The sequence below is a fragment of the Perissodus microlepis genome, chromosome 17, assembly GCF_051167445.1.
Source record: "Perissodus microlepis isolate ML-2025 ecotype Zambia chromosome 17, ASM5116744v1, whole genome shotgun sequence".
NCBI lineage: Eukaryota > Metazoa > Chordata > Actinopteri > Cichliformes > Cichlidae > Perissodus > Perissodus microlepis.
The window spans coordinates 22,771,431-22,797,591 of record NC_140477.1 but is presented as its reverse complement, the minus strand read 5'-3'; the positions used below and the strand labels follow the sequence as shown (position 1 = coordinate 22,797,591).

The 26,161-nt window shown below is 42.0% G+C and overlaps 2 protein-coding genes across 12 annotated transcripts in view; both read right to left on the bottom strand.

The window, feature by feature from the left end:
* Positions 1-1,163, bottom strand: part of LOC146369623 (filamin-C-like) — a 58,056-nt gene extending 56,893 nt beyond the window's left edge. For 3 of the 10 annotated variants that reach the window (XM_084910597.1, XM_084910602.1, XM_084910605.1), the window contains exon 1: positions 244-1,145. In XM_084910597.1, coding sequence (XP_084766723.1) covers positions 244-625 — 382 coding nt within the window. In that variant the 5' untranslated portion in view covers positions 626-1,145. Of the gene's footprint in view, positions 1-243 lie in introns of all 10 variants that reach the window. The other 7 variants (XM_084910598.1, XM_084910599.1, XM_084910606.1 and 4 more) reach the window with 5 other exon arrangements.
* Positions 1,164-2,963: 1,800 nt separating this feature from the next.
* Positions 2,964-26,146, bottom strand: LOC146369622 (uncharacterized). 2 transcript variants are annotated; one of them, XM_084910609.1, is made up of 11 exons: positions 26,056-26,146; positions 20,843-20,986; positions 18,607-18,806; positions 17,500-17,796; positions 17,067-17,141; positions 16,084-16,377; positions 15,703-15,820; positions 12,755-12,956; positions 12,211-12,345; positions 9,520-9,634; positions 2,964-7,994 (listed from the first exon to the last, which is right to left on the bottom strand). In XM_084910609.1, the coding sequence occupies exons 3-10, from the start codon at positions 18,656-18,658 to the stop codon at positions 9,530-9,532; spliced, it is 1,278 nt and encodes a 425-aa protein (XP_084766735.1). In that variant the 5' UTR covers positions 18,659-18,806; positions 20,843-20,986; positions 26,056-26,146; the 3' UTR covers positions 2,964-7,994; positions 9,520-9,529. The 2 variants fall into 2 exon arrangements, with proteins under 2 accessions (XP_084766735.1, XP_084766736.1); XM_084910610.1 differs by lacking the exon at positions 9,520-9,634.
* Positions 26,147-26,161: the final 15 nt, after the last annotated feature.

Sequence of the window (26,161 nt, the reverse complement as noted above, 5' to 3'; positions counted from 1 at the left end):
GCACTGAACAGCTGTGAACACCTGGATCTCCACACACCTGTGAGCCACACCTGTCACCTGTCAGTCACAAACCGATGCCACACGTGATTACCTTTGTAAAAAACCCTTTTATGAAAGAAACCAGCAGTTGGGCTGGCTGTTTCCAGGTCTCTCTCTCACACACACACATACAAATACACACCGTGCGTAAACTTTGCGTAAAAACTCTCCAAACGCGCGTCTGTCTCGGTTTTACGCACTCACCGATGGAGACCAATTTGATGTGCTCCCTTTCCAGGAACTCCAGCGCCACGGACACGTTCTCCAGCTTCATCTGCCTGAAGTTGGGTCTGCTGTGGTACTTCCGGTACATCTTTTTCTGGCTTAGCACCTCCAGCAGCCCTATTAACTTTAGCCCATCGCTTAGGTCCTTCTGCAGGTCGTTGATGCGTTTGTTGATCACCTTCAGGTGCTCGTTGCACCACCTAGTGAAGGTGTTCTGCTGGATCTTCTTCCACGGGGCGTCCTCGGCCAGGTCCTTCTCGGTGGCCGGCATCTCCTCCTCCTCCTCCTCCTCGCCGATGTCCGCGGTGCTCTGGTAGAACTGCTGGGGCTCCAAGTAGCTGTTGTTGCTCATCATGGACATGCCTTTTATAGCACCGAGCGCAGTGGGAAGAGAAGGAAAGGCAGAAAAAAAAAGAGAAACGGGGCAGTGGAAGCGGAGGGGCAGTGCCCAGCGCGCGGGGAGGGAGCTTCACGGAGCTGTGCGTAAAGAGGCGCGCACTCTCAGAGAAAGAGGAGGCTCAGGAGGAAGAGTGAAGAATAGTCTGCTTTTGTCCTCCGGCTGGCTTGGCTGTGGTCACACGCGGGTGGCGTCGTGGACAGAGTGGGGCTGTGCAGCTGCGGGAGCGTGAAGCGAGGTTTAAAGGCTCGGCGTCACTGCGCAGGACTCCCAGGAATGCCCCTGCCATGACCATATACTACTGCGGCCCGGGCATCCTCCGAGCCGCAGGACACCGAGACCGCAGATCATTGGTCGGCGCGGAACAGGGGGGTGGAGACACGCTGGACACCCCCAACCAGGACACCCCCATCTACCCCACCACGACAGCCGGACCCGGGGCTCCACAGCCGCTCTGACACCTCCGGGTATTTTTAGTCCTCAAACCTGGAGAGACACCCTGAGGAGGGACATGACATCACCATCAGACAGCCAATCAAATCACTGCATGACATTTAAACAACAAAGCAGAAATAAACAACATCAAAGTTTACTTCAGTTTGGAAATACATATCATATCTGAAAATACAATAGACTCCGTGATAATGATTAATGACAATTAATGGTAACTACAATGGAGGTTAGGTGTTTACAGTTAATTGAATGAGGTGCTGCTGCTTCTTGCAATTCCATTGGCTGCCAAATGGAGGCGCGGCAAACTGAAGCAAGCGAGAGAGGAAGAAAAATTTCATGCTGCGTTTTTGAAGAATAAAACAAACTGAAGAGATTTATTGACGTAAACAGCAGCGCCCCCTGCTGAGCACAGTCTGCTTCTACGTGAAACAAGCTGAACTTGACCCAGAGTGAAACCCAAGATCAGCTCTGCAATAATCACATACAGATGTGTGCAGTTACAGCTTTATAAGAGCTGCTGGTTTTATTCCAACTGTGTTGAACATCAGTCTAAAATGTGCTCGCTGTGGCTGTACATAGTCTATAGTTTTTATACACAAAAAATGTCCACAGTGATGATTCTAGTGGGTTGAGTGGATTAAAAAGTGAGAAGTGGCACAGTGGCTCACTGCATTCATGCTGTGGAATCGTGGGTTCGTTGAACATGTGTGTGAAAACATGAAAGTAGTGTTTTGAGTTAAAATGTGTGGCATCAGGCGTATTTCCTGTGTGTCACGTTCAGAGACTTACTATAAAAACACAAGACAGGAATACAGACTCACCGTGAGTCTGAAAATATCTGCGTCCAGCTCAGATATCACGAGAGGAAAACAGCAGCTCACATCTAAAGTGTAAATATGGAGCCAAACTAAATTTAACAGCGAGTGCCGCCGTGATACACTCATCATCCTCTCAGAGCAGACAGTTTACCAGAGTTATCACCACTTATTACGGTCATGACTTCACTCCTGATTCCTACTCCTTTTTTTTTTCCCTTCACCATGAACTGAATAAAGAAGATGGAAGTAGCCATCATGATGTCACCATGAACCACTAGGTAGCCCTGCCCTAAATCATTCCTGGTTTTGTGGTCTTTTCTGGCTCTAATGGGACCTTTTGGTTTGGTTTGGTTTGATCCACCACACAGCTGCCACAACTATGATGGTGACACAAGGCTTCACAGCAGAAACTGACACAGCATCAGATGACAGAGTAGATAGAGCATTAGAACATGGTATACTATGGCCATAAAGGGATGGACATGGTCAGCAACAATACTCAGCTACGATGCTGTATTTAAACTGTAAACGTGTTGCTCAGGTGACAAAAGTGGGTCAATAAAATATCCTTCACACCATCACACCACCAGCAGCCTGAAATACTGGTACAAGGCAGGATTGATAAATGACTTCATAATGGCTGTTTTCACCAAACTCTAAACTTACCATCTGATTGTACTAGCAGGAATCATCATCAGACCAGGAAACGTTTTTTTGTCTTCTGTTGTCCAGTTTTTGTGAGTCTGTGTAAACTGTAGCCTCTCTGTAGCCTCCTGTTATTAGTGAACAAAAGTGCTACATGTGAGGTCTTCTGCTGCTGGAGCCCAGTTGCTTCAAGTTTAGACCAGCCTCTCTAGCACCAACAACCAAACACTTCAGCAGGTATGATGTCTACATACCTAAAAGTAATAAGTTGCTGCCATGTGATTGGTTGAATAGATAATAGCATGGTTGAAACAGGTGCATGTAATGTTTCAAGGTTGTTTTTACCAGTAATTCTGAAAATATACCATAATGCTGAACACATGAAAGACAAGGAAAACTATGTTTATTTGTATTAGATGATTTACCAAACATAAAATACAGTCCCAGACAGATGTTAGCACGGTGCAAAAACATCAAGAACAGAGATCAAAAACAAAGAAGAGAAACAGCAGCCAGATGACAGTGATGCTCCGCTTTTTTGCGGCTCAGATTCAGGACGCCAAAGTAGAAGCAGAGTTCATACAGCACACCTGATACTTGACAGTAACACCTGACGCACAATCAGCAGTGAAATCTGAGGAGTTTAAACAGTCAGACATTTTAAAATCTTTTCTGATGGTTCAGTTTCACCGTGGTCTAAGTACACATCCAGGATGAACCTAGCTTTGCAAAAAGGCTGGAACTCAGGGGCAAACTGACAGCTATCAGTGTCTTCTGTATTTTTTTTTTTTTTTTTTTTAAATCTCATTGGCAGTTTCCCCCTATGTGTTTAACATCCTAATGAACGCTGAGCTTGGCTAATCACGTTTAAACATATGAACACTTGTCCCACCCCCAAAACAAAACAAAACAACAAACCATAACATTCATTTTTATACCAACTAGCATGATGTTGAATACATCTATTGCTAACTACCAAATAAATCCCAAAATATGGAAAAACATTTAGCATGCTATCTTTAGTTATGCTGGCTAACATATGTTAAGCTAGGCTAAGCTAATTTTATAAACACCAGTTACAAAAAACTACAACAATACCTGTCAGTACTAGAAGAAACTAGCGTAATGCCTGCAGTGGCAACAAAAATATCACTTAGCTAATAAAACATGCCAGTATTTCAGCAGCTACACGGACTTGTGCTAAATTAGGCTGAACTAGCTGCTACTAATAGCATCTATAATAATAAACTGCTATTTCTATTAGACGCAGCTGCGCGACACAACACCAGTTAGAAACCAGCAGGAAAACATGTTGGGTTAAACTGTTTGTAGTTCTATAAGTTAAACTAGTTCAGTGACAACGATGTCTTTAGCTGTGTGCCACATAAACTTAATGTAAACCATCATGTAGATGTTCAGGTGCTCCCATGGTTCCAGTGTTCATGCTCAGCTTGGTTAAACCCAGATGAAACTAAAATCCACTATAAAAACAATTGGCTAATAACACAGTCTGCATCGGCTAATGGAAGAATTGGATTTTAGCGCTCATGCTACAGCTTGGCTGGAGCTGCTACAGCGGCTACATCTACTCTTCTAATTTCATGCAAAGTCACTATTCCTCTAAACCTAACATGCAGGATGGAGATACCTACTGGGAGCTAACGTTTGTCAGGACTGCGCTAAGGATGGACGGATTCAGGATATCACTGATAAAACAAAATATGCCTTTTCACTTTTACATTTTCATTTTGTGAAAAGAGAACAACAAAATGATCAGATAAGTACTAGTTCTGTTTTCAGAAGTACATAAAAACTATCACAGACCTCCAGAAATTGATATCAAGTGCAAGTTACTGTGGCAGAAACCCAGCAGACAAACTGACACATTTTGTATTTTGATTATATTACTGTGACTTTTGTCATGATAACTCCAACACAGATATACGAGAACCATCAGAGGAGATTTGGTGGCCTAACAGGAAGCTCAGATGTTTGAGAAGTTTTCAAAGTAAATCCATATTCACACAATAGATGAAAGAAAGTTTTTTTTAAATTGTTCTATAAATTCAGATGTGATTTCTGCATAATGGACAAACAGTCTGAGTTGTGCTGCTGTATATTAATGTATCAGGAAACCAATAATTAGTCCACCCCCAGACTCTTCTTAATGCTAGATTTGCAAACATCTGACGAACTATCACATACTTATTATCACAGAAGCTGTAGGAAAATTATGCACTTTAAAACAGAACAAAGAAGAAACCAAGTGTAAGAAAAATCAGAACAAAGCACTGATCAAAGCAAAGATACCAAGACGGTACAGAGGAACACCGGCATGCAGCTTTTAGGAAGATTTTTGTAATTTTACTGACATAATGATAAAAAAATAGTATCGAGTTTGTATTCACAGTAAAACACAGATTTAAAAACATTCTGGAGGAATTGATTCAGTGCCAGGTAAGGTTGTGGAAGTCTCGAATAAATTACATATTTTCAGACACATTTTTAACACAAGACCAACAAAGACAACACTAAAGACAGTGAGAGCCCTGATACAACACAAAACCAGATTCAAGCCCAGGAAATACCAAAAACACTAGCAGGTCAAATATAGGTTATAACTATTAGTATTTTATGTTCTAAAATATCAGATAAAATTAGTTGAAATTCACTGATCAAAATGATTAAATAATGTGCAACTCAACATCTGTCTTATTATCTCATTAATGTTGACTTAGCTAGTGACATTAATGAGATAATTTTTTGTTCCTAACTGGTTTCCCTTTTCTGGCAGTAATGGGCTTTCATACCTTTAATTTGAGTAAATAAGTACATTAAAAAAAGTTACCACGTGAAAGTTGTGTGGCAATTAAGTCTTTATCTTGACTAACCTTTCATATATATTATTGTTTTTTTTTCTGCTGGGAGCTGACCTACACATATTACTAAGAAAACTTCACAACATCAGTTAAATGTGTAAAATATGTTTTTCCTTCAGCAAGTGTCTTTAAAGTAGGCTACACGTGTTTGTCATGCAAAATGTTTATAGGAGCTCCTAACAGCACATGCTACTAGTTGTTTTAAACAATACAGTATAATAGCCTGATCAAACTTCGGATTGAATTATTGATTAATTTAAATAATCTTAAATTAATTAATAAGCCTTTATTAATTTAAAATTCCCACAGTTTGTTAAAGCCCTGCTTTATCAAATTAATGCTGTTAATATCTTCAGTCAAGTACACGTGTCACAGTTCAATCTTCATTTGCAGTGCCATATGTTGTAAATAAACTGGAATGTCTGAGCTAGTTGTTATCTTACTGAAACAAGTTTGACAGAAGTACCTGGTTCCACCCTGAAAGGGATCACAGTCATCTGAACAGCTTATTCTTATTTTCTAGGATTATTTGGTCTCTATTTAAATGTAAACATAACTTAGGAACCATAAAGTTTGAAATGTGTCTATGTGCAAAAGCAAAAAAGAGATGTATTTGGGTATCTCCCACAGTAAAAAAATTCAAAAGCTTACAGAAAAAATGTGTTTATTCAGAAGGATGATCTGAGGCATTTGAGAAGTTTGATCAACCAAAATGCAGATGTAGACTTCTCTTTGGGGTTTTACATTAAATGCTGAATTTTTGCCGCCCCTTTCAGACAAGATCCATCCCAGTTTTTATTTTCTACAGAAGAAAAAACTAAACAAAACAATGTTCACTGTTGGAATCTAAATAAAACTTTGTGTCCTTATCACTGTCATTGTGAATTCAGTGAAAGGTGTTCCACTACATGACATCATTTCTGGTCCTCCTCCATTATTATTTGTAAATAGATATCGCCCAGTGCCCTTATTTGATTAGGACTGTATATGAGCTTAAGTCCTATCATGAAATTCATTTTGCTGCATTGTGCTCAACCGTTAGATGTAAAATAATGTATCATCTGCATACATAAAATTTGGACTTTTTTAGTAAAAACGTAATTTGCTGTTTAATCATTATAGTTTTCAGTTTATTACGTTTTGATCAAACTCTGCTCTTCTTAAAAATAAAGAAAAGTGTCATCTGCATACACAAATCTGAAATTTGCATGTTAAGTAACACCAGCATTTGCTGTGTTTTGATTTTAATCACATTTTCTACAACATGCTAAAAATGAACAACAAAAAATCCCCCTAGCATTATTTCAGAGAAGGAGGAAAGTGTCTGTTCAAAAAGAAATCAATAAATAAATCAATGAAAACCATCTGCTACACCTAACTGTGCAAAATGAAAACAACTCTGGCACAATCTGAATTTAAACACAGTGTAATCAGTCCACAGAAATTATCTCTCTTTAGAAATGAGCTTTAGGAAATATATTTTTTTAAAGTGCTATTTTACTTTTATAGATAGTCATACTACACATTTGAAAAACAGAAATCCAGACATGTAAACGGATTTATAAGAAGTGAGGAAGGTAAAATAAAGCTAATCCCGGTGTTTCATGCTACAAACCAGACCTGGTGAAACTTAACGCTGATGAACTTTAATCAGCGTTAAGTTTCTGACAAATACATGATCAGATGATGTACAACATTAAGAAGGAAGGCAGTATTTGAAACGCTAAACAATCAAGTTTTATCTGCTACTGTTTTCTCCTTTATCAGTAAGTGCAAAGTACTCCTTAAACTCACCGGGACAGAAATAAGGCAAATCATTTTAAAGCTGAAGGAAAATATAATAACTCAAGTCATTTTTAAAGTAAAAATGTGCTACTTTTTCAGAGTGTTGCCTTTAAATTAATGACCCTTTTGTTTTGGACTGCTGTTTGATCAAATCTAATTTTAATGAATAATCACCAAAACTATTCAAGTAAGTAAGTTAATTAGATCATTTCACCCTATGAGTTTATATTTTCCATTTTAACACTGAATGTAGAGACATTTTTTTTTATATATATGTAGCATCCACTAACACGAAAGTCAAACTTAGTCCATTGTCTTCACGAACCTCATGACAAGCTACTTCTGGTACTTCTGGAAGATACAACAAAATGAGATATTCTGTTCAACTCTTGAACTGTGATGGTGAGTAATCAATAAATCAACCGCTTGACCATCTGCGCAGAGCTGACCTGCAGGAAGAGTAAAGAATCATAGTAGACGATGTCGGGAATTCCTATTGCTTTCCCCTCCAGCACTCACTGACGTCTGTGGCGTTTGGTCAAAGTGTCGTGGAGATGCAACAAGCAGACATCAGGATGGTCACATGTGTGAGGGCAGCACTGGATGGATGACGGCAATCCCACAATCCTACAGTTCACCGTGAGGTCGCTTCCTGTGTACTCCTCAAGCCCTGGTGAAACTAGGGACAACCAGAACAGCAATGGCTGCCACGGCGACTGCCACCACTGCCAGGTTCCAGCCTTCACAGTCGCGCTGCCGGGAGATGACAAGACAGGTTAGAATAAAATTAATTTATAAGCACATTAGGTTTTAACCACATGCTGGATATTTTGGAAACTTTAAATGGAGTTTGATACTTTATTTTGACTTTGCAGTTCTTTTCCATTTGGATGTAGCAAATAATGGAAACGTCTATAAAAAAGGGGACAATGCTTTTTATAAAAGAGCACTACATTCTGACCACCCACCACATTCTGAATGTGTTTGTAGGATTTGGTCCAGAGGGGTGAAGAAATCAGGTGGCCCCTGAAGCAGAGCCTCTTCAACCTCTGCATATTCTAAACACATATGCAAAGAACCCACACAAATTGACAACAAAAAATACTGAATATGACCATAAGCAAAGTTTTAGTGTGGAGCCTTTAAGATGTTTGGGAACTTTTAGATGTTCTGCGAATCCATTCGTACTGGTCACAAATGAAGAGTGAGTGGCAGGTCATTCAGTATTTTTCTAACTACCTCTGTATGGCTGTGTTTAGGCGAAAGGTGAAGGACATTTTTTGTGCCTCACAATTACAAACAGAGTCAATGCTAAGATGCAATCATACATAAATTGAAAATATTTAATCTTACAGAAAAAGTCCGTGCTGTGTCACAAGCAAAAACTCTTCTGATTCAAGATTTTCTTTACTGGCATTATGTTGCTAGAACATAACAAAAATTACAGTGGTGCCCTCGGTGATAAAGAAAATACAAAAAAGATAAATAAAGAAATAGATTTTCTTTAAAAAGATATAAAAGATAAAAGTACGGAAGAGGATTAGGGCCACTGGGGGAAAAAAAAGAGTGGGAACGTCTTTTTCTTTCTTGTTTTCCAGAATTCCGAGAAAAAAGTCAGAATTCTGACTTTTTTCTCAGAATTCTGACATTAACCTAAGAATTAAAGTGTAAAGATTACATTATTATGGGCTCTTTGATGGACAGATGGTAAATGGACCAGTTCTTATATAGTGCTTTTCTACTCTGAGCACTCAAAGTGCAACTTTGCACAACTTGGCTCATTCATACATTCACACCCATTCGCACAAGCGCTTCTTTCTATGCAAGTGTTTTCTATCTAACATTAACACAGATGATAGAGGCATCTGAGAGCAACTTGGGGTTAGTATCTTGCCCAAAGATATTTGGCATACAGAAAGCAGACGCGGACTGAACCACCAACCTTCCTTCATATTTGATTTGCTTCACAGAAACTCAAGCAACCTGACAAAACAAACTGAGCCCAGCATTAAATCAGTCAGGACATGAGCATGTAAAATCATGGCTGATGGAGGATGGAATACCCGGCACGGCTGATGTACTACTACAGTTCAAACAAACAAGTAAAACCTGGATTTGAACAGAGATCGGGAAGTCATGGTGGCAGAGGTTTCCACTTTTAAACTCTTTAAATGACAGAGGGGTTCATCTGAAGCAATTGTTTCTTCATTTGTGGAAACAAATGCAGAGGCAGTTTTCCTTGAAAGCGCCTGGTAGAGAAAGAAGGTCATGGCCATACCTGGTCCCATCTAAGACGCCAGCTCCTCCCACCAGCACCAAATCAAGGCCACTATTACAATCATTCCTATGAAGGGGATGGAGAGAACAGGGGGCTCAGACTGGCGAGTGCAGTTCTGGGAAGAAGACAGAAGGTAGGAGTGTGGGGAGTATGGAGAGAGGAGAAAATGAAATAATCAGAATAATAAAGTCAGAGGGCGTGAGGGCGAACGGCAAGCAGGGAGCAAATGAAAACGAGTGATCTGATGTGAAATGACTGATAGGCAGGCAGGTCGATCATCAAAACTCATCAAATTTTCAGAGAATTTTTCAGTTTCTCGTGTAAATTTCATGTGAAATAGAAGAGACGGCAATCAGACAAAAAAATGGAAATGAAGTGAGGAAACTGAAAAATTAAAGACAAGATGGTGAGGTTTTTTTGTTTTGTTTTGTTTTAAGTCTTTAACATTAAAACATCAGCATCTTGTCATTTCAAGACTTTTGGAGATCGAATCTGAAGCATCAGCAGAGTTTAACTACCAGGTCAGCTTTGGCTGTAGAGAGCCATCTTAAAAGTTGATGTGTTTCCTAACAAGTTTGTTAGTCTAGCGTTAGTATTCTCACGAGTGAGTTTATATCTCACTCGGTGGAAATATCTTAAATTCATCCTAAAATGTTTATATTTCACAAAGTGATATTTTCTGAAGGCCTGTGAAAAAATCCCATTTAATTTTTGCCAAGGGAAGGAGGAACTAATGTCAATGTTAAAGGCTGCTACTATCAAAATAATGACACCCCTGCAGTGCTGCATGGTGGATAAGAAGTTGAATGAATTATCTGATGAAGAGGAGTGGATTGGGGACCAGGTCACTGTTTACAAAGTCAACTCCAAAGAAAAGAAAGGCAAGTGCCACAACAAGTTCATGTCAGCACTAGTGAATGCAAATGCTCGAGTCAGGAAAGTTCCTCAGCAAGTCTTAGAAAACCAAACTTTGTGTAGTTTTTAATTTTACAGTTTACATTTCAAATTACAAGTAGGAGTGTTGAAAGCATGGCTGGAGATCCAGATCCAGATAAGGGTGAAGTCAAACAGCAGGTCTTGACTGCTGACTTGAACAAACGATTATGATTTTCACTGGTATGCAAAAATCCATACTAGTTTAACTGTCCATGAAACTAGATAAGACAGAACAATTAGTAAAACTACATTAATGTCTTAAAAATATAAAAGCCTGGATAACCACTAATTTAATGGTTGTAGATTTAGATAAAACTGAGGTTAGTGTACTCTGCCCTGAAAACCTTAGAAATATGGTATATAACCAGATTCTTACTCTGGTTGGCATCACCTTGGCCTCCAGTAACACTGTGAGAAATCTTGGAGTCATTTTTGACCAGGATATGTCCTTCAATGTGCATATTAAATAGATATGTGGGACTGCTGTCTTCCATTTCCGCAATATCTCTAAAATTAGAAATATCCTGTCTCAGAGTGACACTAAAAGCTAGTTATTGTATTTATTACTTCTAGGTTGAACTGCTGCAATTTGTTATTTTTATGCCCTAAGAACTTCCTGAAAATCTTTCAGTTGAACCCAAATGCTGCAGAAACAGTACTGACAGGTGGCCTCTCTTCATTTGCTCCCTGTTAAGAATCCAGAATTTAAAATCCTGCTCTTCACATTTAAGCTCTTAAATAATCAGGCCCCATCTTATTTTAATAACCTTATAGTACCATATCACCCCATTAGAGCACTTTGCTCTCAGACTGCAGGCTTACTTGTGGTTCCTAGAGTATTTAAAAGTAGAATGGGAGGCAGAGCCTTCATCTTTAAGGCCCCTCTTATGTGGAACTACATCAGACTACATGGCTTGCCCCTCCCTGATCCTGGTTAGGCTGGAGGTTTTTTCCTGTTAGAAAGGTGTTTTGCTCCTCACTGTCACCAAATGCTGCTCCTTGGGGGGGGGGGTCATCTGATTGTTAAAGTTTCCAGTTTCTTTAATCCATTTGACATTATGAAAAATGAAAATCAGTTGAATTTCACATCCTACCTAGTGAAACCTCAAGTCAATTTGAGTCATAAGGTGTGAAAAACTGACAGTTGATCAATACTGAGTCACCTAACTGGGGAATTTATTTGTTCAAGTTTTGGAGTCTCCGGGAAGAATTGATTTACTGATGTTAAAGTAAAGAGTCCCAAACTGTTTGCACTGGTCTGTCTTGCAGGAGATGTTCCACATCAGATGAGCTGTAAATGTCCATGTTCTTTGTTTTTGTATGAAATTCATTTTCAAGGGCTGTGCGATATAAGCGAAAGACCAGACAAAAGACAATGTGCCCTGAAGCGACAGACATTTAGAAGCTCACAGAAAAACTGTCAGAAACCGGCCACACGAGCAGAGCTGAAAGCAAAATGATCCAGAGAGCGTTTGAGCTTAGCTGTTACCGGCCAACATGCACACAGTACAGACAGAGAGGCGTCATGTGACAGAGCACGGACCAGATTTTTTTTCTCTAAACACTTACCTGAAAATGTTCTGCTATGTTAATCTAAACCTCACCCTTTCCTCTCCAGAGGGAGGGAGTTTTAACCCTAATCTCTGTCAGGCATGGTTACCTGAGACCAAATAATCTATCGGTACTGAAACATTTTAACAGTGTAACATACCCAACTTCACTAAGCACCTGAGGCTTTTACCTGTGACCTCTCACCTGTGACTTCCTGCCCACCAGTTTTTGCAGCTCAGCCTTGCAGCGCTGCAGCTCCTGTTCAAGTGCCGCTCGCTCCCGCTGGCTGCAGTCATACAGCTGCTGAAGCTCGGCCAGCTCACCTTTCAAACCTTCACACTGAAGGAAGGACAGAAGAAACACAACAACAAATCAATAACAGATATTTATATAAGAGACAAAGATACTATGGGCAGGTCAGGACCTCTTTGGTCTGTAAACCTGAAGACTATTGGAAGATGCTTATTCCATACTGGGAACAATTTCCCACAATTTCATTAAACATGTACCATGACAGTAAAGCATGTTTCTATTCTATTCTATTCTATTCTATTTGAGTTACAACTACCTGTTTTTTAATGTTGAAATGCTGAAATTTGCCATGCTGCTACAGATGACCGTTAAAGGTAAAATCAAAAGCTTTGCAATTCAAGATATCAACAGTCTTTGGATTAAACTGACCAAATATGATGTCCGTCTGTAGTAAACATCCAGATGTTTTAGCTCATAAACAGCAGTCGCCTCTCACCTCTCTCTGGACCTTCTGCGCTGTCTCCTCAGCTTGTCTCAGTTTGACCTTCAGGATGCTGATCTCCTCCTGTATATCAGATGAGTCCTTCTGCTCAGGTCTGGACTGGAACACCGTGATGTAAGAGTCCGCCTTCACCTGGTTGTCCTTTTCATATTCAGTACTGCCCTCCACTCTGACTGCCAGATACACGTCATCACACCTGTTTGCCATTAGACAGAAGATCTGTTGGAACAGTAGCTTCAGGAGACAAAGTGAGATATATACAAACACCCTAAAAAAAAAAATTCCTGCTCGCCCCTGCGAGCGGTCTATCCTTCAAGCTCAGGTCCTCTACCAGAGGCCTGGGAGTTTGAGGGTCCTGCGCAGTATCTTAGCTCTTCCTAGGACTGTGCTCTTCTGGACAGAGATCTCCGATGTTGTTCCTGGGATCTGCTGGAGCTACACACCTAGTTAGGGAGTCACCACACCTAGTGCTCTGATTACCACGGGGACCACCGTTACCTTCACCCTCCACATTTTCTCAAACTCTTCTCTGAGCCCTTGGTATTTCTCGAGCTTCTCGTTTTCCTTCCTGATGTTGCTGCCATTCGGAACCGCTACGTCTATCACTACGTCTTCTTCTGTTTGTCTACCACCACTATGTCCGGTTGGTTAGCCACCACCATTTTGTCAGTCTGTATCTGGAAGTTCCTCAGGATCTTAGCTCGGTCATTCTCCACCACCCTAGGGGGCGTCTCCCATTTTGACCTCGGGACTTCCAGGCCATATTCGGCACAGATGTTTCTGTATACTATGCCAGCCACGTGGTTATGGCGTTCCATGTATGCCCTGCCTGCTAGCATTTTACACCCTGCTGTTATATGCTGGATTGTCTCAGTGGCATCTTTACACAGCCTGCACCTGGGGTCTTGTCTGGTGTGATAGACCCCCGCCTCTGTGGGTCTTGTGCTCAGATCTTGATCCTGTGCTGCCATGATTAGTGCCTCTTTCAGTCCAGCTTTGTCCAGCCACTGGTAGGATTTCTGGATATCAGCCACCTCCTCTATCTGCCGGTGGTACATACCGTGTAGGGGCCTGTCCTTCCATGATGGTTCCTCCTCTTCCTCCTCATTTGTGGGCTTCTGCTGCCTGACGTTTTCACTGAGCACTCGGTCAGTTGGGGCCATCTTACTGATGTATTCGAGGATGTTTGTTGTCTCATCCTGGACTGTGGTGCTGACACTCACCAGTCCCCAGCCTCCTTCCTGCCGCTTAGCGTACAGGCTCAGGGTGCTGGACTTGGGGTGAAACCCTCCATGCATGGTCAGGAGCTTCCTTGTTCTGATGTCAGTGGCTTCTATCGCCTCCTTTGGCCAGGTTATTATGCTAGCAGGGTACCTGATAACGGACAGGGCGTAGGTTCTGATAGCCCGGATCTTGTTCTTACCGTTCAGCTGACTCCTCAGGACTTGCCTGGCCCTCTGCAGGTGGTTGCAGCTTTTCTAGCGGCCTCTTCATTGTTCCCATTTGCCCGTGGGATCCCCAGGTACTTGTAGCTGCCCTCTATGTCTGCAATGTTGCCTTTTGGTAGTTTTTTTCATGCATTTATTTTTTAAATAATTCTATTGAAGCATGGTTGAAAAGCAATGTCTGACTTTCATCGGTTAACATTTATAGAATTTTTATTTATTATTACTTTTGTCAGATTAAAGTTATTTCTGTGACCATTGTGAGATTTTCTTTTATTGACTGAAGGGTACCAACAATTTTGTCCACATCTGTATCTATTTAATATGCGCACTGAAGGACTCATCCTGGTCAAAAATGACTCCAAGATTCACAGATAATGGCATCCAGAGTAAGAATCTGGTTATATACCATATTTCTAAGATTTTCAGGGCAGAGTACAATAACCTCAGTTTTATCTAAATTTACAAGCGTTAAATTAGTGGTTATCCAGGCTTTTATGTCTTTAGGACATTGCTGCAGTTTAACTAATTGGTGTGCTATCTGGCTTCATGGATAGATAAAGTTGGGTGTCATCTGCACAGCTGTGAAAATATATGTTATACCTTCTGGTGATACTGCCAAAAGGAAGTATGTATAATGTAAATAGAATTGGTCCTAGCACAGAACCCTGTGGAACTCCATAAGCAACCTTAGTGTGTAAAGAGGACTCTCCATTTACATGAACAAATTTGAGTCCATTAGATAGATATGATTAAAACCACTGCAGTGCAGTACTTGTAACACTTACATCAAGTTCTAATCGCTATAATAAAATATTCTGGTCAACACTATCGAACGCTGCACTGTGGTCTAGCAGGACCAGCACAGAGATAAGTCCACAGTCAGAGGCCATAAGAACATAATTTGTAACCTTTTGTCAGCCTGGCTACAGTGCTTTAGAGAAACCTGGGGTTATTCTTGTTTTCGTCAAACAATGATGAATAGTGAGACGTTCTAGCTTTACAGGGGACATTTTCAAAACAATAAAGCAGCAAACTATTTTTCCAGGCTAAATAATGAACTTCTAAATTTGTGATATGCCATTTCCTCTCCAGCTTACAAGTTATCTTTAAGGTTTGTGTTTAAGAGTTACACCAGGGAGTCAAGTTCTTCTGATCTGATGCTTTCTTGTTCAGAGGAGCCACATTGTGCAGAGTTGTACACAGTGAAGAAGTAAAATTATTAACAAGACCTTGAACTTAGTTACAGTGCTTTCAGAAAGACATCTGCTGTGATGAAATCTATTCCCCACTGCCGTGTAATTCATTATTGTAAATTTAAATATTATTAGGAAATGATCAGACAAGCTCTGAGCACAAGATCCACAGAGGGTGGGGTCTACCACACAAGAAAAGCCTCTGGTAGAAAACCCAAGCTTGAAGAATTTTCTCACATTTTAAGAGTCAGAGTGTCAGGTGTAGGTGGATGTTTTGACTGAAGCTGCTCAGGTCACTCACGCGTCTTGTTGTTGTTGCAGTTCCTCCACCTTGTTGTTCAGCTGTTTGTTGTCACTAGTCAGATTCTGACGTTGGTCTGTCAGAGAGTTGAACTCGTCCTGCAGCTGAGTGACCTCACCTGTATCAATAGACAAAGACTGATATCAGTATTGATTAACTGACTAATAATTGTCTTATTGATTCTATTGAAGAAACAAACATGTTATTACATCTCTGCATTATTGGTGCATCAGATGTTTGTTCACTTTGTTTCCTTCATCTCAGGTGATAAAGGTCCCATCTGTTAGTTACAGTTCTCCTACTTAGTTACAGTTACTGGTACTAAACCTTAGATAATGCAGGTTACTTAGAGTTATAGTTACTGTGTTTAGTTGCAGTTACCCTGTGTCAGTGTGCTGTGGCTCTTCATGCTCAGCTCGGCTCTCAGTGTTGTCACCTCAAGTTCGTACTCGGCTGTTGTGGCGTGCAGACGCTGTAGCTCCGCCCTCAGACGGCATAGCTCTTCCTGAAGGGAGGCAATGTCATTCTCTCTCTCTGCTGCTGCCTCCTCGGCTGCCTGCTGCAGCATTAGCACCTCCTCTTGAGCTGAGCGTAGCTCCTGCTGCACCTCCTCCAGCTCACTTTCCTTCTCCTCCTCCAGACTGTCCATCTCCTCCTGGACTGAACGCAGCTGGGCTGAATGAGTCAGACAGCGTGAGAGAATTAGAGTGAGAGTCAAAATCACAGTTTCAGAGTCTCAGAGAGTTAGAGAGTCAGAGTCAGTGAGTCCAAGAGTCAGAGTCCGAGAGTCAGAGTGAGAGAGTCAGAGTCAGTGAGTCAGAGTCTCAGAGAGACAGAATCAGAGAGAGAGTCAAAGTCAGAGAGTCAGTGTCAGTGAGTCCAAGAGTCAGAGTCCGAGAGTCAGAGTGAGAGAGTCAGAGTCACTGTCTCAGAGAGTCAGAGTCAGAGAGTCAGTGTCTCAGAGAGTCAGTCTGAGTCAGGGAGTCAGAGTCACAGTCTCAGAGAGTCAGAGATCAAGAAAGTCACAGTGAATCAGAGAGCCAGAGAGAGTCAGTGTCTCAGAAAGTCAGTCTGAGTCAGAGAGTCAAAGTGTCAGAGAGCAAGAGAGAGTCAGGGAGCATCAGAAAATCAGAGTCAGAAAGAGTCGGAGGGTCATAGTCAGAGACAGTCGGAGAGATCAGAAAGTCACAGCGAGTCAGAAAGTCAGAGAGAGTCAGTGAGTCAGAGTCTCAGAGATCAGAGAGTCAATGTCAGAGAGTCAAAGTGTCAAAGAGCCAGAGAGAGTCAGAGTCTGTGAGTCAGTGTCAGAGTGTCAGAGAATCAGAGTGTCATACTGTCAGAGTCAGGGAGGTGAAGGAGCGCACCTTGCAGCCTTTGGATCTGCCGGGTGAAGCTCTCGGCCTGGTGGGCGCTGGCCAGCCGCTCCTCCTCTAACAGACCTTTGAAAGGAGAAATGATATAGAATAGAATAGAACAGAATAATCCTTTAATTGTCCCACATGGGGAAATTTGGGTGTAACAGCAGCAAGAAAGACACATATACAAACAAACAGTACACAAGACACAGAACAGAAACATACACAGTTTTCACATATTTACATCAAGGACAATGGTTACCAAAAACAGAGTACTGTACCGTTATTAAATTGAATAAAATGAAATACAGATAAGAGGCAAGTTACAGAGCTGATGTAAACCTCTATGTTTGTTGGGAGCAGTTTTGATTGTCCTCCTGCATATCAGGAGATGCAGGAGGAGTAACAACCATGAATATGAAGCAAAGTGACGTCTCCTCACCCTGTAGCTCCATGAAGCTCTCCTCATGTCTCTGAGACACCTCCCGTGTCTCCTCCAGCTCCAGCAGCAGCTGCAACACCTGAGCCTTCAGCTCCTCCAGCTCCTCTTCTTTACCTTTATCGCCGCCTTCCTCCTCATCCTCAGACTTCTCTTCCTTCACCTCTTTCTCCTCCTCCTCCTGCCCCTTCTCTCCTTCACCCCCTGTCTCCTCCTTCTCCTCAAGGGACTCCCTCTCTTTGGCTGTGAGGGTATCTGCCAGCATGATGGGCTTCTCCTCCTTCAGCTCACAGAGCTCATCTGCTCAGAGAGGAAGGAGACAATGAACAGACAGAGGAGGATTTTTAACAAAGAGAGATGAAAATACACTTCTCTTATTTTGTAGGAGTTTCCAAATAAAACAATTTTAAAAGATTATAAAACCATGATGCACTTCTTTACTTGACCACCAGGGCTCCTCTTAATATACCAGGTTTCTTCTTGTTTGTCAGTGAAAGTCATATCCTTTATTTTAGTGGGAGATAAATACTGAAACTATCTGAGGTTTTCAAGCAGGTTAAACAGTTTTATCAAATATCCTTGTTTTAAATACTTTAAAATCCTCTAAATTTACTCAATGTCCAAATTTTTTGTGTGCTGTGCTGCAGAGACATCTGCTGGATTTAACCTTTATTTAACCTGGTGCATCATTAACAGCAAATCATTTAAAGTGAGGGGCAGGGAAAAGGTAAACAACTGAATATACCTGACTTCACCTGGCAGCAAAACACCTTTAAATGTGTGTACCATCAGCATAAAAACAACAAAAGAGTTAAAATCCCATAAAATAAGATAATTCTAATATAATATTTCATATAAAGGAGAACGTGTTTCTCTTAAATCAAAAGTAATAATTTGAATTCCAGCGTGCACCTCAGTCTGCACCTCTGACACACATTTGAAATGTCTACACCTTGTTCTAGCCTCTATGCTTTTTATGTGAAACAGGAAGTGCTGAACATAATTAACAAGGTGAAGATAAAATAAATGTAAGGTAAAATAAATGGGACTAAAAATGAGGACTCTGATGCTTATCCCTTCACACAGACACACGCACACACAGTGACTGACCGGATGGGTCGAGGACCTCCTCGATGACAGGCGGCAGCCGGAAGGCATCCATGTTTCCTCTGATTGACGGGAAGCTATAGAGATGGGGGGTCAGAGCTCCAGAGGGGTGAGGAGGGGGGAGAATGAGGCAGATGGAGCCCAGGAAGGGTCCTCACGCTCCGGGTAGAGAGAGCCGCTGCAGCCCTTTCATCCTTCTGGAGCTGGGAGGGAAACACAGGGGGAGGAGGGAGAGGCGGTGAGAGCTGCGACAGATACTGCATCACGAGGAGGCAGGCAGCGTGCGGGCCTCAAACACACACTCTTTCTCCACATGTCTCACTCTGCAGCTCTGCTGCCTTTTAACCACCAACCCGCATAACCTCAGTGAGAGGGGAGCAAACACAGCATCTCTCTGCGGACACCACTGCCACAAGAACCAATCAACAGCAACCATGGGCGGCTGGTGTCATCTATACAGTTATAAATTGGGACCGCTCTTCATGACAAATGACTGAAATAAGAATTGACCACAGAGATCACCTGGACCACTGAATCCCTTAACTCTCAGTTTGCTGGTATGTTACCTACGAATAGTGCTAACCTTTAGCAGACTGTAAATAAAAGAGGGCTATCGGCTGTTTGCTATGTGCCATCAGTTTTAGCATTTTGACCTCTGAGGTGCTATGTTTTGTTTTCAGAGGGCAGAGCCTCACAGACACAAATACCTGTGCAGTAACATCCAATCAAAATCCTAGAATTTCACTGGTTATCAAAACTGGAGCTCAGACTTCTTGGATGGCCTGTTAGTAAAATTAAACATATGACTTATAAAAACATTTTCCCCCCATACAGTCGTTATATTTGATATGAACCCCAGATAAACTTTTGCAGTCTCCTTCTTTTCCAGCTTATAAATCTATGTCATCTGCATGTAGAGACACTCTTATTCTTCCCATTCCTGTCTTTTACTTCCTTTTACTTATCTTTATGATGTAACAGAAGTAAAATACAAGTTTCAGGAAGTGGGAAATTATGTACAGCGCACAAACCAGTTTCTATCCCGTCTCAGACTGTAAACATGTTTATTTTAACAATGAAGTCTATTGGTCCTGGCTCACTCCTGGAGCCTCTAGTGGAAACTAGAAGAACTGCTAGTATGGAGCTTCAGTGCTAGCTTCATTTATTAATCTTGGAATGTGTTTTACGGTTCTGTGCAGTGCTTGTTCTTCATCAGTGTGGCCTTTGATGATCGTTTAGAGAGGTTTGTTGGTCTCCAGAGATTGGTTGGTTGGGAAAGGCTGTCAGATTTAAGGCTGCGGTTGTGTTTACCTGGAGCTTGGTATTCAGATTATATTTATTTAAAGTTTAAACCCTTCAGAGGAAACGATCCACCTGATTTCATGACTTAAACCTGAATGTCAAACTGCTCCTCTGCTGAGATTTTAAAACACTCTGACTGTAAATATTTTCAGGGACGAAGCGCTGACGAGAACACACATCACATTTCCCGATTGAAAGGATGTAAAGCTAACTTGAAACCTTCAGTCACACTGCAAGTACTCATGCATTCTGCATGTAAGTGCAGCCGTTCAGGGATAGTTTAAAGGGACCAGCACACATTTCTGTCTGATGCCAGGCTTCTACAAAACACTCCAAAACACACAAAAGACAAGAAAAACAGACACAGCATGATCAAGAAGAACAAAAAGACTGATGAGAACACGGTGATGATACAGAAGCATCGATTAGCTTTAACACCTCAGAGTTCCCAGCTGACAGGGAAACTCAAACATGAACACTGAGGCACAAACGGGAACAGCTTCAGCAATGTTAATCTGATATATCTGCGGAAACTCCTCATGTTGAAGGTTTTACACTGAGAGCAGCTCTGACATGAGCTGGATTACAGTCTTATCCTCACTATTACACATTAATACCACCATGTCATCACCCTCTATATGTGCTCTGTATGTGCTGTCCTGCTGCTGATATTAAAGTCCTCATTCATTGGTCTGTGTCATTTCGTTGAGCTTGCACTGTGACCATAAAGCCTGAAATCCTCCTGTTTCCCTGTCATTGTGCCTTCATAAAGGAAAAGTTTAAATGTCATTCCTTGGATTTTCTGCTGGAACATCCTCTCCCTGCCTCATTGCAGTTTTAAAATGCTGAACTCTTCCTTTAGAATCAGCTAACAGGCTGTGGCACGACCTTTTTCTGCTGCTCAAACACAACACACACATGCAGGATGAAGACGTACCTGATGCAGATCTGCTCGTCTCTGAACCACTCTCTGTGGTTTCAGGCTTTGCTGCAGACCTCCTCCTCCTCTTCCTCCTCCTGTTGTCCTATATTTCCTCCTCAGCTGCTCTCTCAGCGTGATGCAGAGTGACGTCACTACATGCTACAGACGGACAGAGGCCATGATGTGAATGCACAATCAGCCTGCACGACGTCATTTATTAACCCATTCCTGCCTCTGATCTGCAGTCAGTGAAACTGAAGACGTGTGAGTGGCTGCAGCTGCAGACATAACAAGGATCACATTTCTGTGCCCCAGGTTATGATTCACCAAGTGGTCAGACAGAAACAGTGTTCAACTCTAACAAGGCCATGTGAAGCAAAACAACACAATAATGACAAACACTGATTTTATTTCAGTCTTGATACAGAAAAAAAAAGACTGATATCAGTATTGATTAACTGACTAATAATTGTTTTAATGGGGAATAATTGTCTTATTCCCAATTAAAACGAATGCTGGCAAAGAATAGAATCACATGGAAAAAGAGACACAAATAGTCAGAAATGGAGACAGAGGTGAGACATCTGCACCATGTGAAAGCTTCACTGTGGTTTTAATCTCATCTGAAAGTCTCTGGGTCACACCTGCAGGAGAGATTTAACACAAGGTGACACAGACGCTCTGCAAGACTCGTTGGCTCTCAGTCGACCGCCGGTAAAAACGGAAACGCTGCAAACTCGCTCCCTTCTGTTGCTAGGCAACACAAATCCAGGCTGGATAACATTAAAGGCCACAAAGATGAGAGAGGAGGGAAATGAAAGCTGAGCACCGACCTCCCAAAGGTCCAGGAAGCTGCAGGGTTAAAACTAAAACTCCACCTGAAGGCTCAAAATCCCCACAGAGACAGAGACCAGAATCACTGACATCTACAGTGAAGAGGTTTCCAGTCCGCTGATTCCCAGTTTCAGAGTTTTCCCAGAGCCTCTGAGAGCAGCTCTGTGACTGACAGCCTCGCTGAACCCGCATTCAGCAAACGGGATACAGCACAGATGAGCTTTCACTTCATAACGACACAACAGCAACTCTTGATGATGATGATGATGATGATAATAATAATAATAATAACTAGAAAGCGAAAATTTCAGAAGAAATTTTAAGTGTGCCTATGCCGCCGCTAATCAGTGTAGTTTGCCATTCAAACGGCTACAGAGAGCAAAACTCAGCAGAGCAGCCATTCCCCACCATGAACTATGGTAAAAACAAAGACCGCTCGCGCCTCACAGATGACAGCTTACAGTTTTGTGTAAAGATGAGGTGACTTCGTACAGCCCTGATTTGCAGACGCTGTGCACAGAGGTTCATGAGCAGAAGTCCCATTGTACCACGGCAGACCCGACAATGCTTGCATGAACACGCTTTGAAGCATTACGTTATGGACCACTTTTCACACATGGTTGGTGTACCCACACAGCCGGCTGTAGCTTTTCAACTCACAGCCCAACACACACCCAAAAAACAGCCGAGAGAGCAGACTTTACACCCGTGGGTCCACCTCCCCTGCAGCGGCACTGCAGACCACGCCCGCCACACACATCAAACACGTAAAATAAATATTTATGCACTTTTGCATTCACGTTTTGCTTTTTGTTATTTTTACACAGTGTTCTGAATGATTAACAATGGTCTACAGCCAATCTTGTGTATTATTATACAAACTTTGGTTGTAAGATTCAGATAACTATTTAATAAAAGCTAAATATTTTATATGAGAGCAAGAAAGAAAAGTATATCTTTGTGTCCCCCTTTCCCTGTTAATGCCCTACCTGGCCCCCTGGCAAAAGATTTGCTAGATCCGCCCCTGCACAGTTACCAGCTGTCAGCTACTTAGAAAAAGATCCTGGTGTTGTTTGTCTCTCAGAAACAGTTCATAACTTCCCTTCAACTCATTCATGTCACCTAAAAGGTAAACCTGTTTCTCCATCACCAGTTCAGCTCTGATGATTCAGTAAGGACATCTCCTGGTTTCGACCAGCCCTTTTTATTCAGCTGTGGCTCCAGCAAACATCAGCTGATACTAGAAATTAAAATCAAATGAATTCTAACAACAGCTGATCAAGCTTAAACGTGCTGCTGTTGTTTAGTGCTATAAACAAACAAGAGAGGAAAGCCGATCATTGATCAGTTTCATGATTGAAGTTTCAACAGGCGAGAGAATGACAGGGGAGGCTGTCATAAAGTTCAACATCAGTAACTTAGCGCGCACAGCTGTATAGAAACTCTGTCGTGCTAGCTAGCACGCAGTACGAGTTATTGTAACTGTCAGCACAACGAAAATAAACTACACCTAAACTCGGTTTATATCTGACCCAAATAGAGTGCAGTTCATAACTTCTTACCTGAAATTCAGTTCACCTCACGCTCCTGCCTTCGGTTTCCCTTATCCACGATTGAGCTCCGCGTTAGCCACCACCGGTCGATCGGCGGCCGCCTCGCCGCCTCGTATGTCTCTTTCCCCGCATGTCCTTTCTGTCAGGGCTGGCTGCCCTTTGTTGGAGCTCCGCGTTAGCCACCACCAAACAACTCAGTTATTTTTCCCACATCGACCAGCATCTGGACAACCACCTTTCACTGTTTATACCGTTACTAAAATGAATAAATGAATTATCGGCCCATATAAACGAAAAATAAGTCCAGCTGAGAAACAGTCCCATGGCGAGTGATCGGGTGGTGAAACGAGTGACAGCCGCTTCACTTTAAGCCAAGCCCGGGTGCTTTTGAGCGAAGCAGCGCTAGCCGCGCTAGATAGCCGGCTAGCAGCAACATCGTGAGAAAACTGTTGCTAATATGGGATGTTTTGACAAAACGAGCAGATATTTGACGTTTACACACCTACATTCTCGCCTGAAAATCTCTTAAAAGTTTATTTTGTGACCTAGAAACACGAATAAAAGCACTATAAAAACGAAGTGGCAGCCGCCATTGTTTGACTCGGTAAAGGCGTGCTATGAATTGTGGGATATGGAGTTTTCCACCAAGCATACACCCTTTCGCTTACCGTAACTATTCAATGGTTCGCGCAACCTTAAAACTTCCAATGGCTCCTGAAAGCAGCGACGCTGTGCGCGCCGTTGATATTGTCATCACTACGGTAATCCAAATAAAGGGTAGACAGGCCGTACTACTCCCGACATACCACTAGAGAGAGCCAACACACCACAAATGAAGTTTGAAATCTGTTTCTAGGGGGCCAAAAGTTGAATCTTTCTCATGGGCCTAGAAATGGGCCAAAATTTGCACTAAAATCTAAATATTTAAAAAACTATAAAAGTCATAAACACCAAAACTCATAGGATACTAGTCCAGATCCAGCCGCACAAAATGATATAACATATGTAACCCTTGTGTCAAAACTGTGCGGTACATAAGCGCGGGAAAATTTTCACTAAAATATTAATATTTAAAAAACTATAAAAGTCATAGCACACCATTCCAGATCCAGCCGCACAAAATGATATAACATATGTGAACCTTGTCTCAAAACTGTGGGGCGAGTTACGCGGCGAAATTTAGGCGGAAGATGGAGAATAATAATAAGAATAATAAATCCGACGAATAGTAATAAGTGTGCCTCTTGGCATAGGCACACTTAATAATAATAGTGTGTTTGGGACCTCCTGCCTTAAAACCAGCAATTCTTGAGCCCCCTGGTGGCCTCTGCAGGTGGTGGGTGGAGTCAAACTAAGTGAAATAAATAGAAATAAACAAATTAGTATTTTTTTTTAAAACTCTGTTATAGTGATGAAGGGTAAAAGGTGTAGGGTGTGACCACTGCAGGACCACCTTCAGGAGAACCACTGCATGAAAGCAGCTTTCTTCTGATTGGCTGCCCCTTGCCTGGCTTCCTCTTGCAGCTGTGAAGGTTGAGAAAACAAACTGTAAATCTGAAAATAAATAAGTCCTGATGAGGAGTTAGAACCTCGAGAGCGGAGTAGAAACAAGCTAATGGGTCTGACGAAGACGCCCCCTCTGTGTGACATCACAGATATCCCAGAGTAGGAAAAACGGCATCTGCAGCCTGATGTTTTGGCTCAAACTGAGCGCATTATTATTAGAAACTGCATGAAACTTTGTGACTGTAGATCTGAAACTCTACATTTAAACGATGGCTCTGAAGACTCTGAAACTTGGTGGGGAGCAAAAGATTAAACCGTCTCTGCTGTCTGAGTCTCTGCTTCTGTCTGAAGCTCAAAGACGTTTGTAGGCGCGCTGTGTTAGTGTGGACGTGCCAACAGGACGTGAACACAGTGAGAGATGCTGTGTGTGCTCAGCACTGCAGGGTTATATAAAGGCTCTAAATCACTCAGCTGGACTCTTTAAACTGGCTTTCAGCCCTCATGTCACTGTCAGAATCACAGGTGACCTGAAACTCACGTCATTGGACAAAGGAAGGAAACACAGGCAGGCACAGGAAGAACCGGCCAATCAGGAGGCCCCAAACTGGAGGCTTTGTCCTGTGAGGAAACGGTGCTAACCACTGCAGCACCTGGAAATAATAATAATAATAATAATAATAATAATAATAATAATAATAATAATAAGAAGAATGATAAGAGGAAAATCAGCTGTGCACTGTGCATGCTGTGTGTTTGCGCTGCGATGTGACCTGGTTCCTTCTTCAGTGGTGCTTCAGCCGGTTTGTGCTGCCTTTGGAGCTCATTAAAGAAACATGGAGCGACGCAGCAGAGAAGAAGCTGAGCTGCGCGAGACGGACGGTTAGAGGACGCACGTGAACCTTGATTTTCAGCTTCTTAGATTAAATCCTAAAAAACGAGTTAAAACCTGAATGATCAGTCAGAATCCCCTCTGAGCGCTCGTTCTGATTTAATTTAGAGGTGAAATCACGGAAACATTAGTATTTAAACCTGATGAGTTTCAATTCTTGATTTTTTCCCGTTCTCATCGTTCAGGTGAAGTTCTGAACTCTGAGCTCAGGTTACCCGAAAGCTGCTCTGACTGCAGGAGCTGTAATAAATTATGTTAGTTGTGAATTTGTATGATTTCCTGATAACATGAACGTGCAGGTGTTTGTTTGATTAAAGTGGAGCGCACCTGCAGTTGTAGGACGGCGCCATCCAGAGGAAGAAGTCAGTCTTACAGCTGATAATGACATGAAAGACATTTTACACAAACATGATGAATGAATGAAGAGAGGCTGTTGTGGAGATTACCTGTCATCAGGGCTGTATCCCAATTCAGGGTCTGAGGCCTTAAAGGCCGCATTTTAAGGCCGATTACGTCACAGCGACGCGACGAAGGCTGTCCCAATTCAAAGGC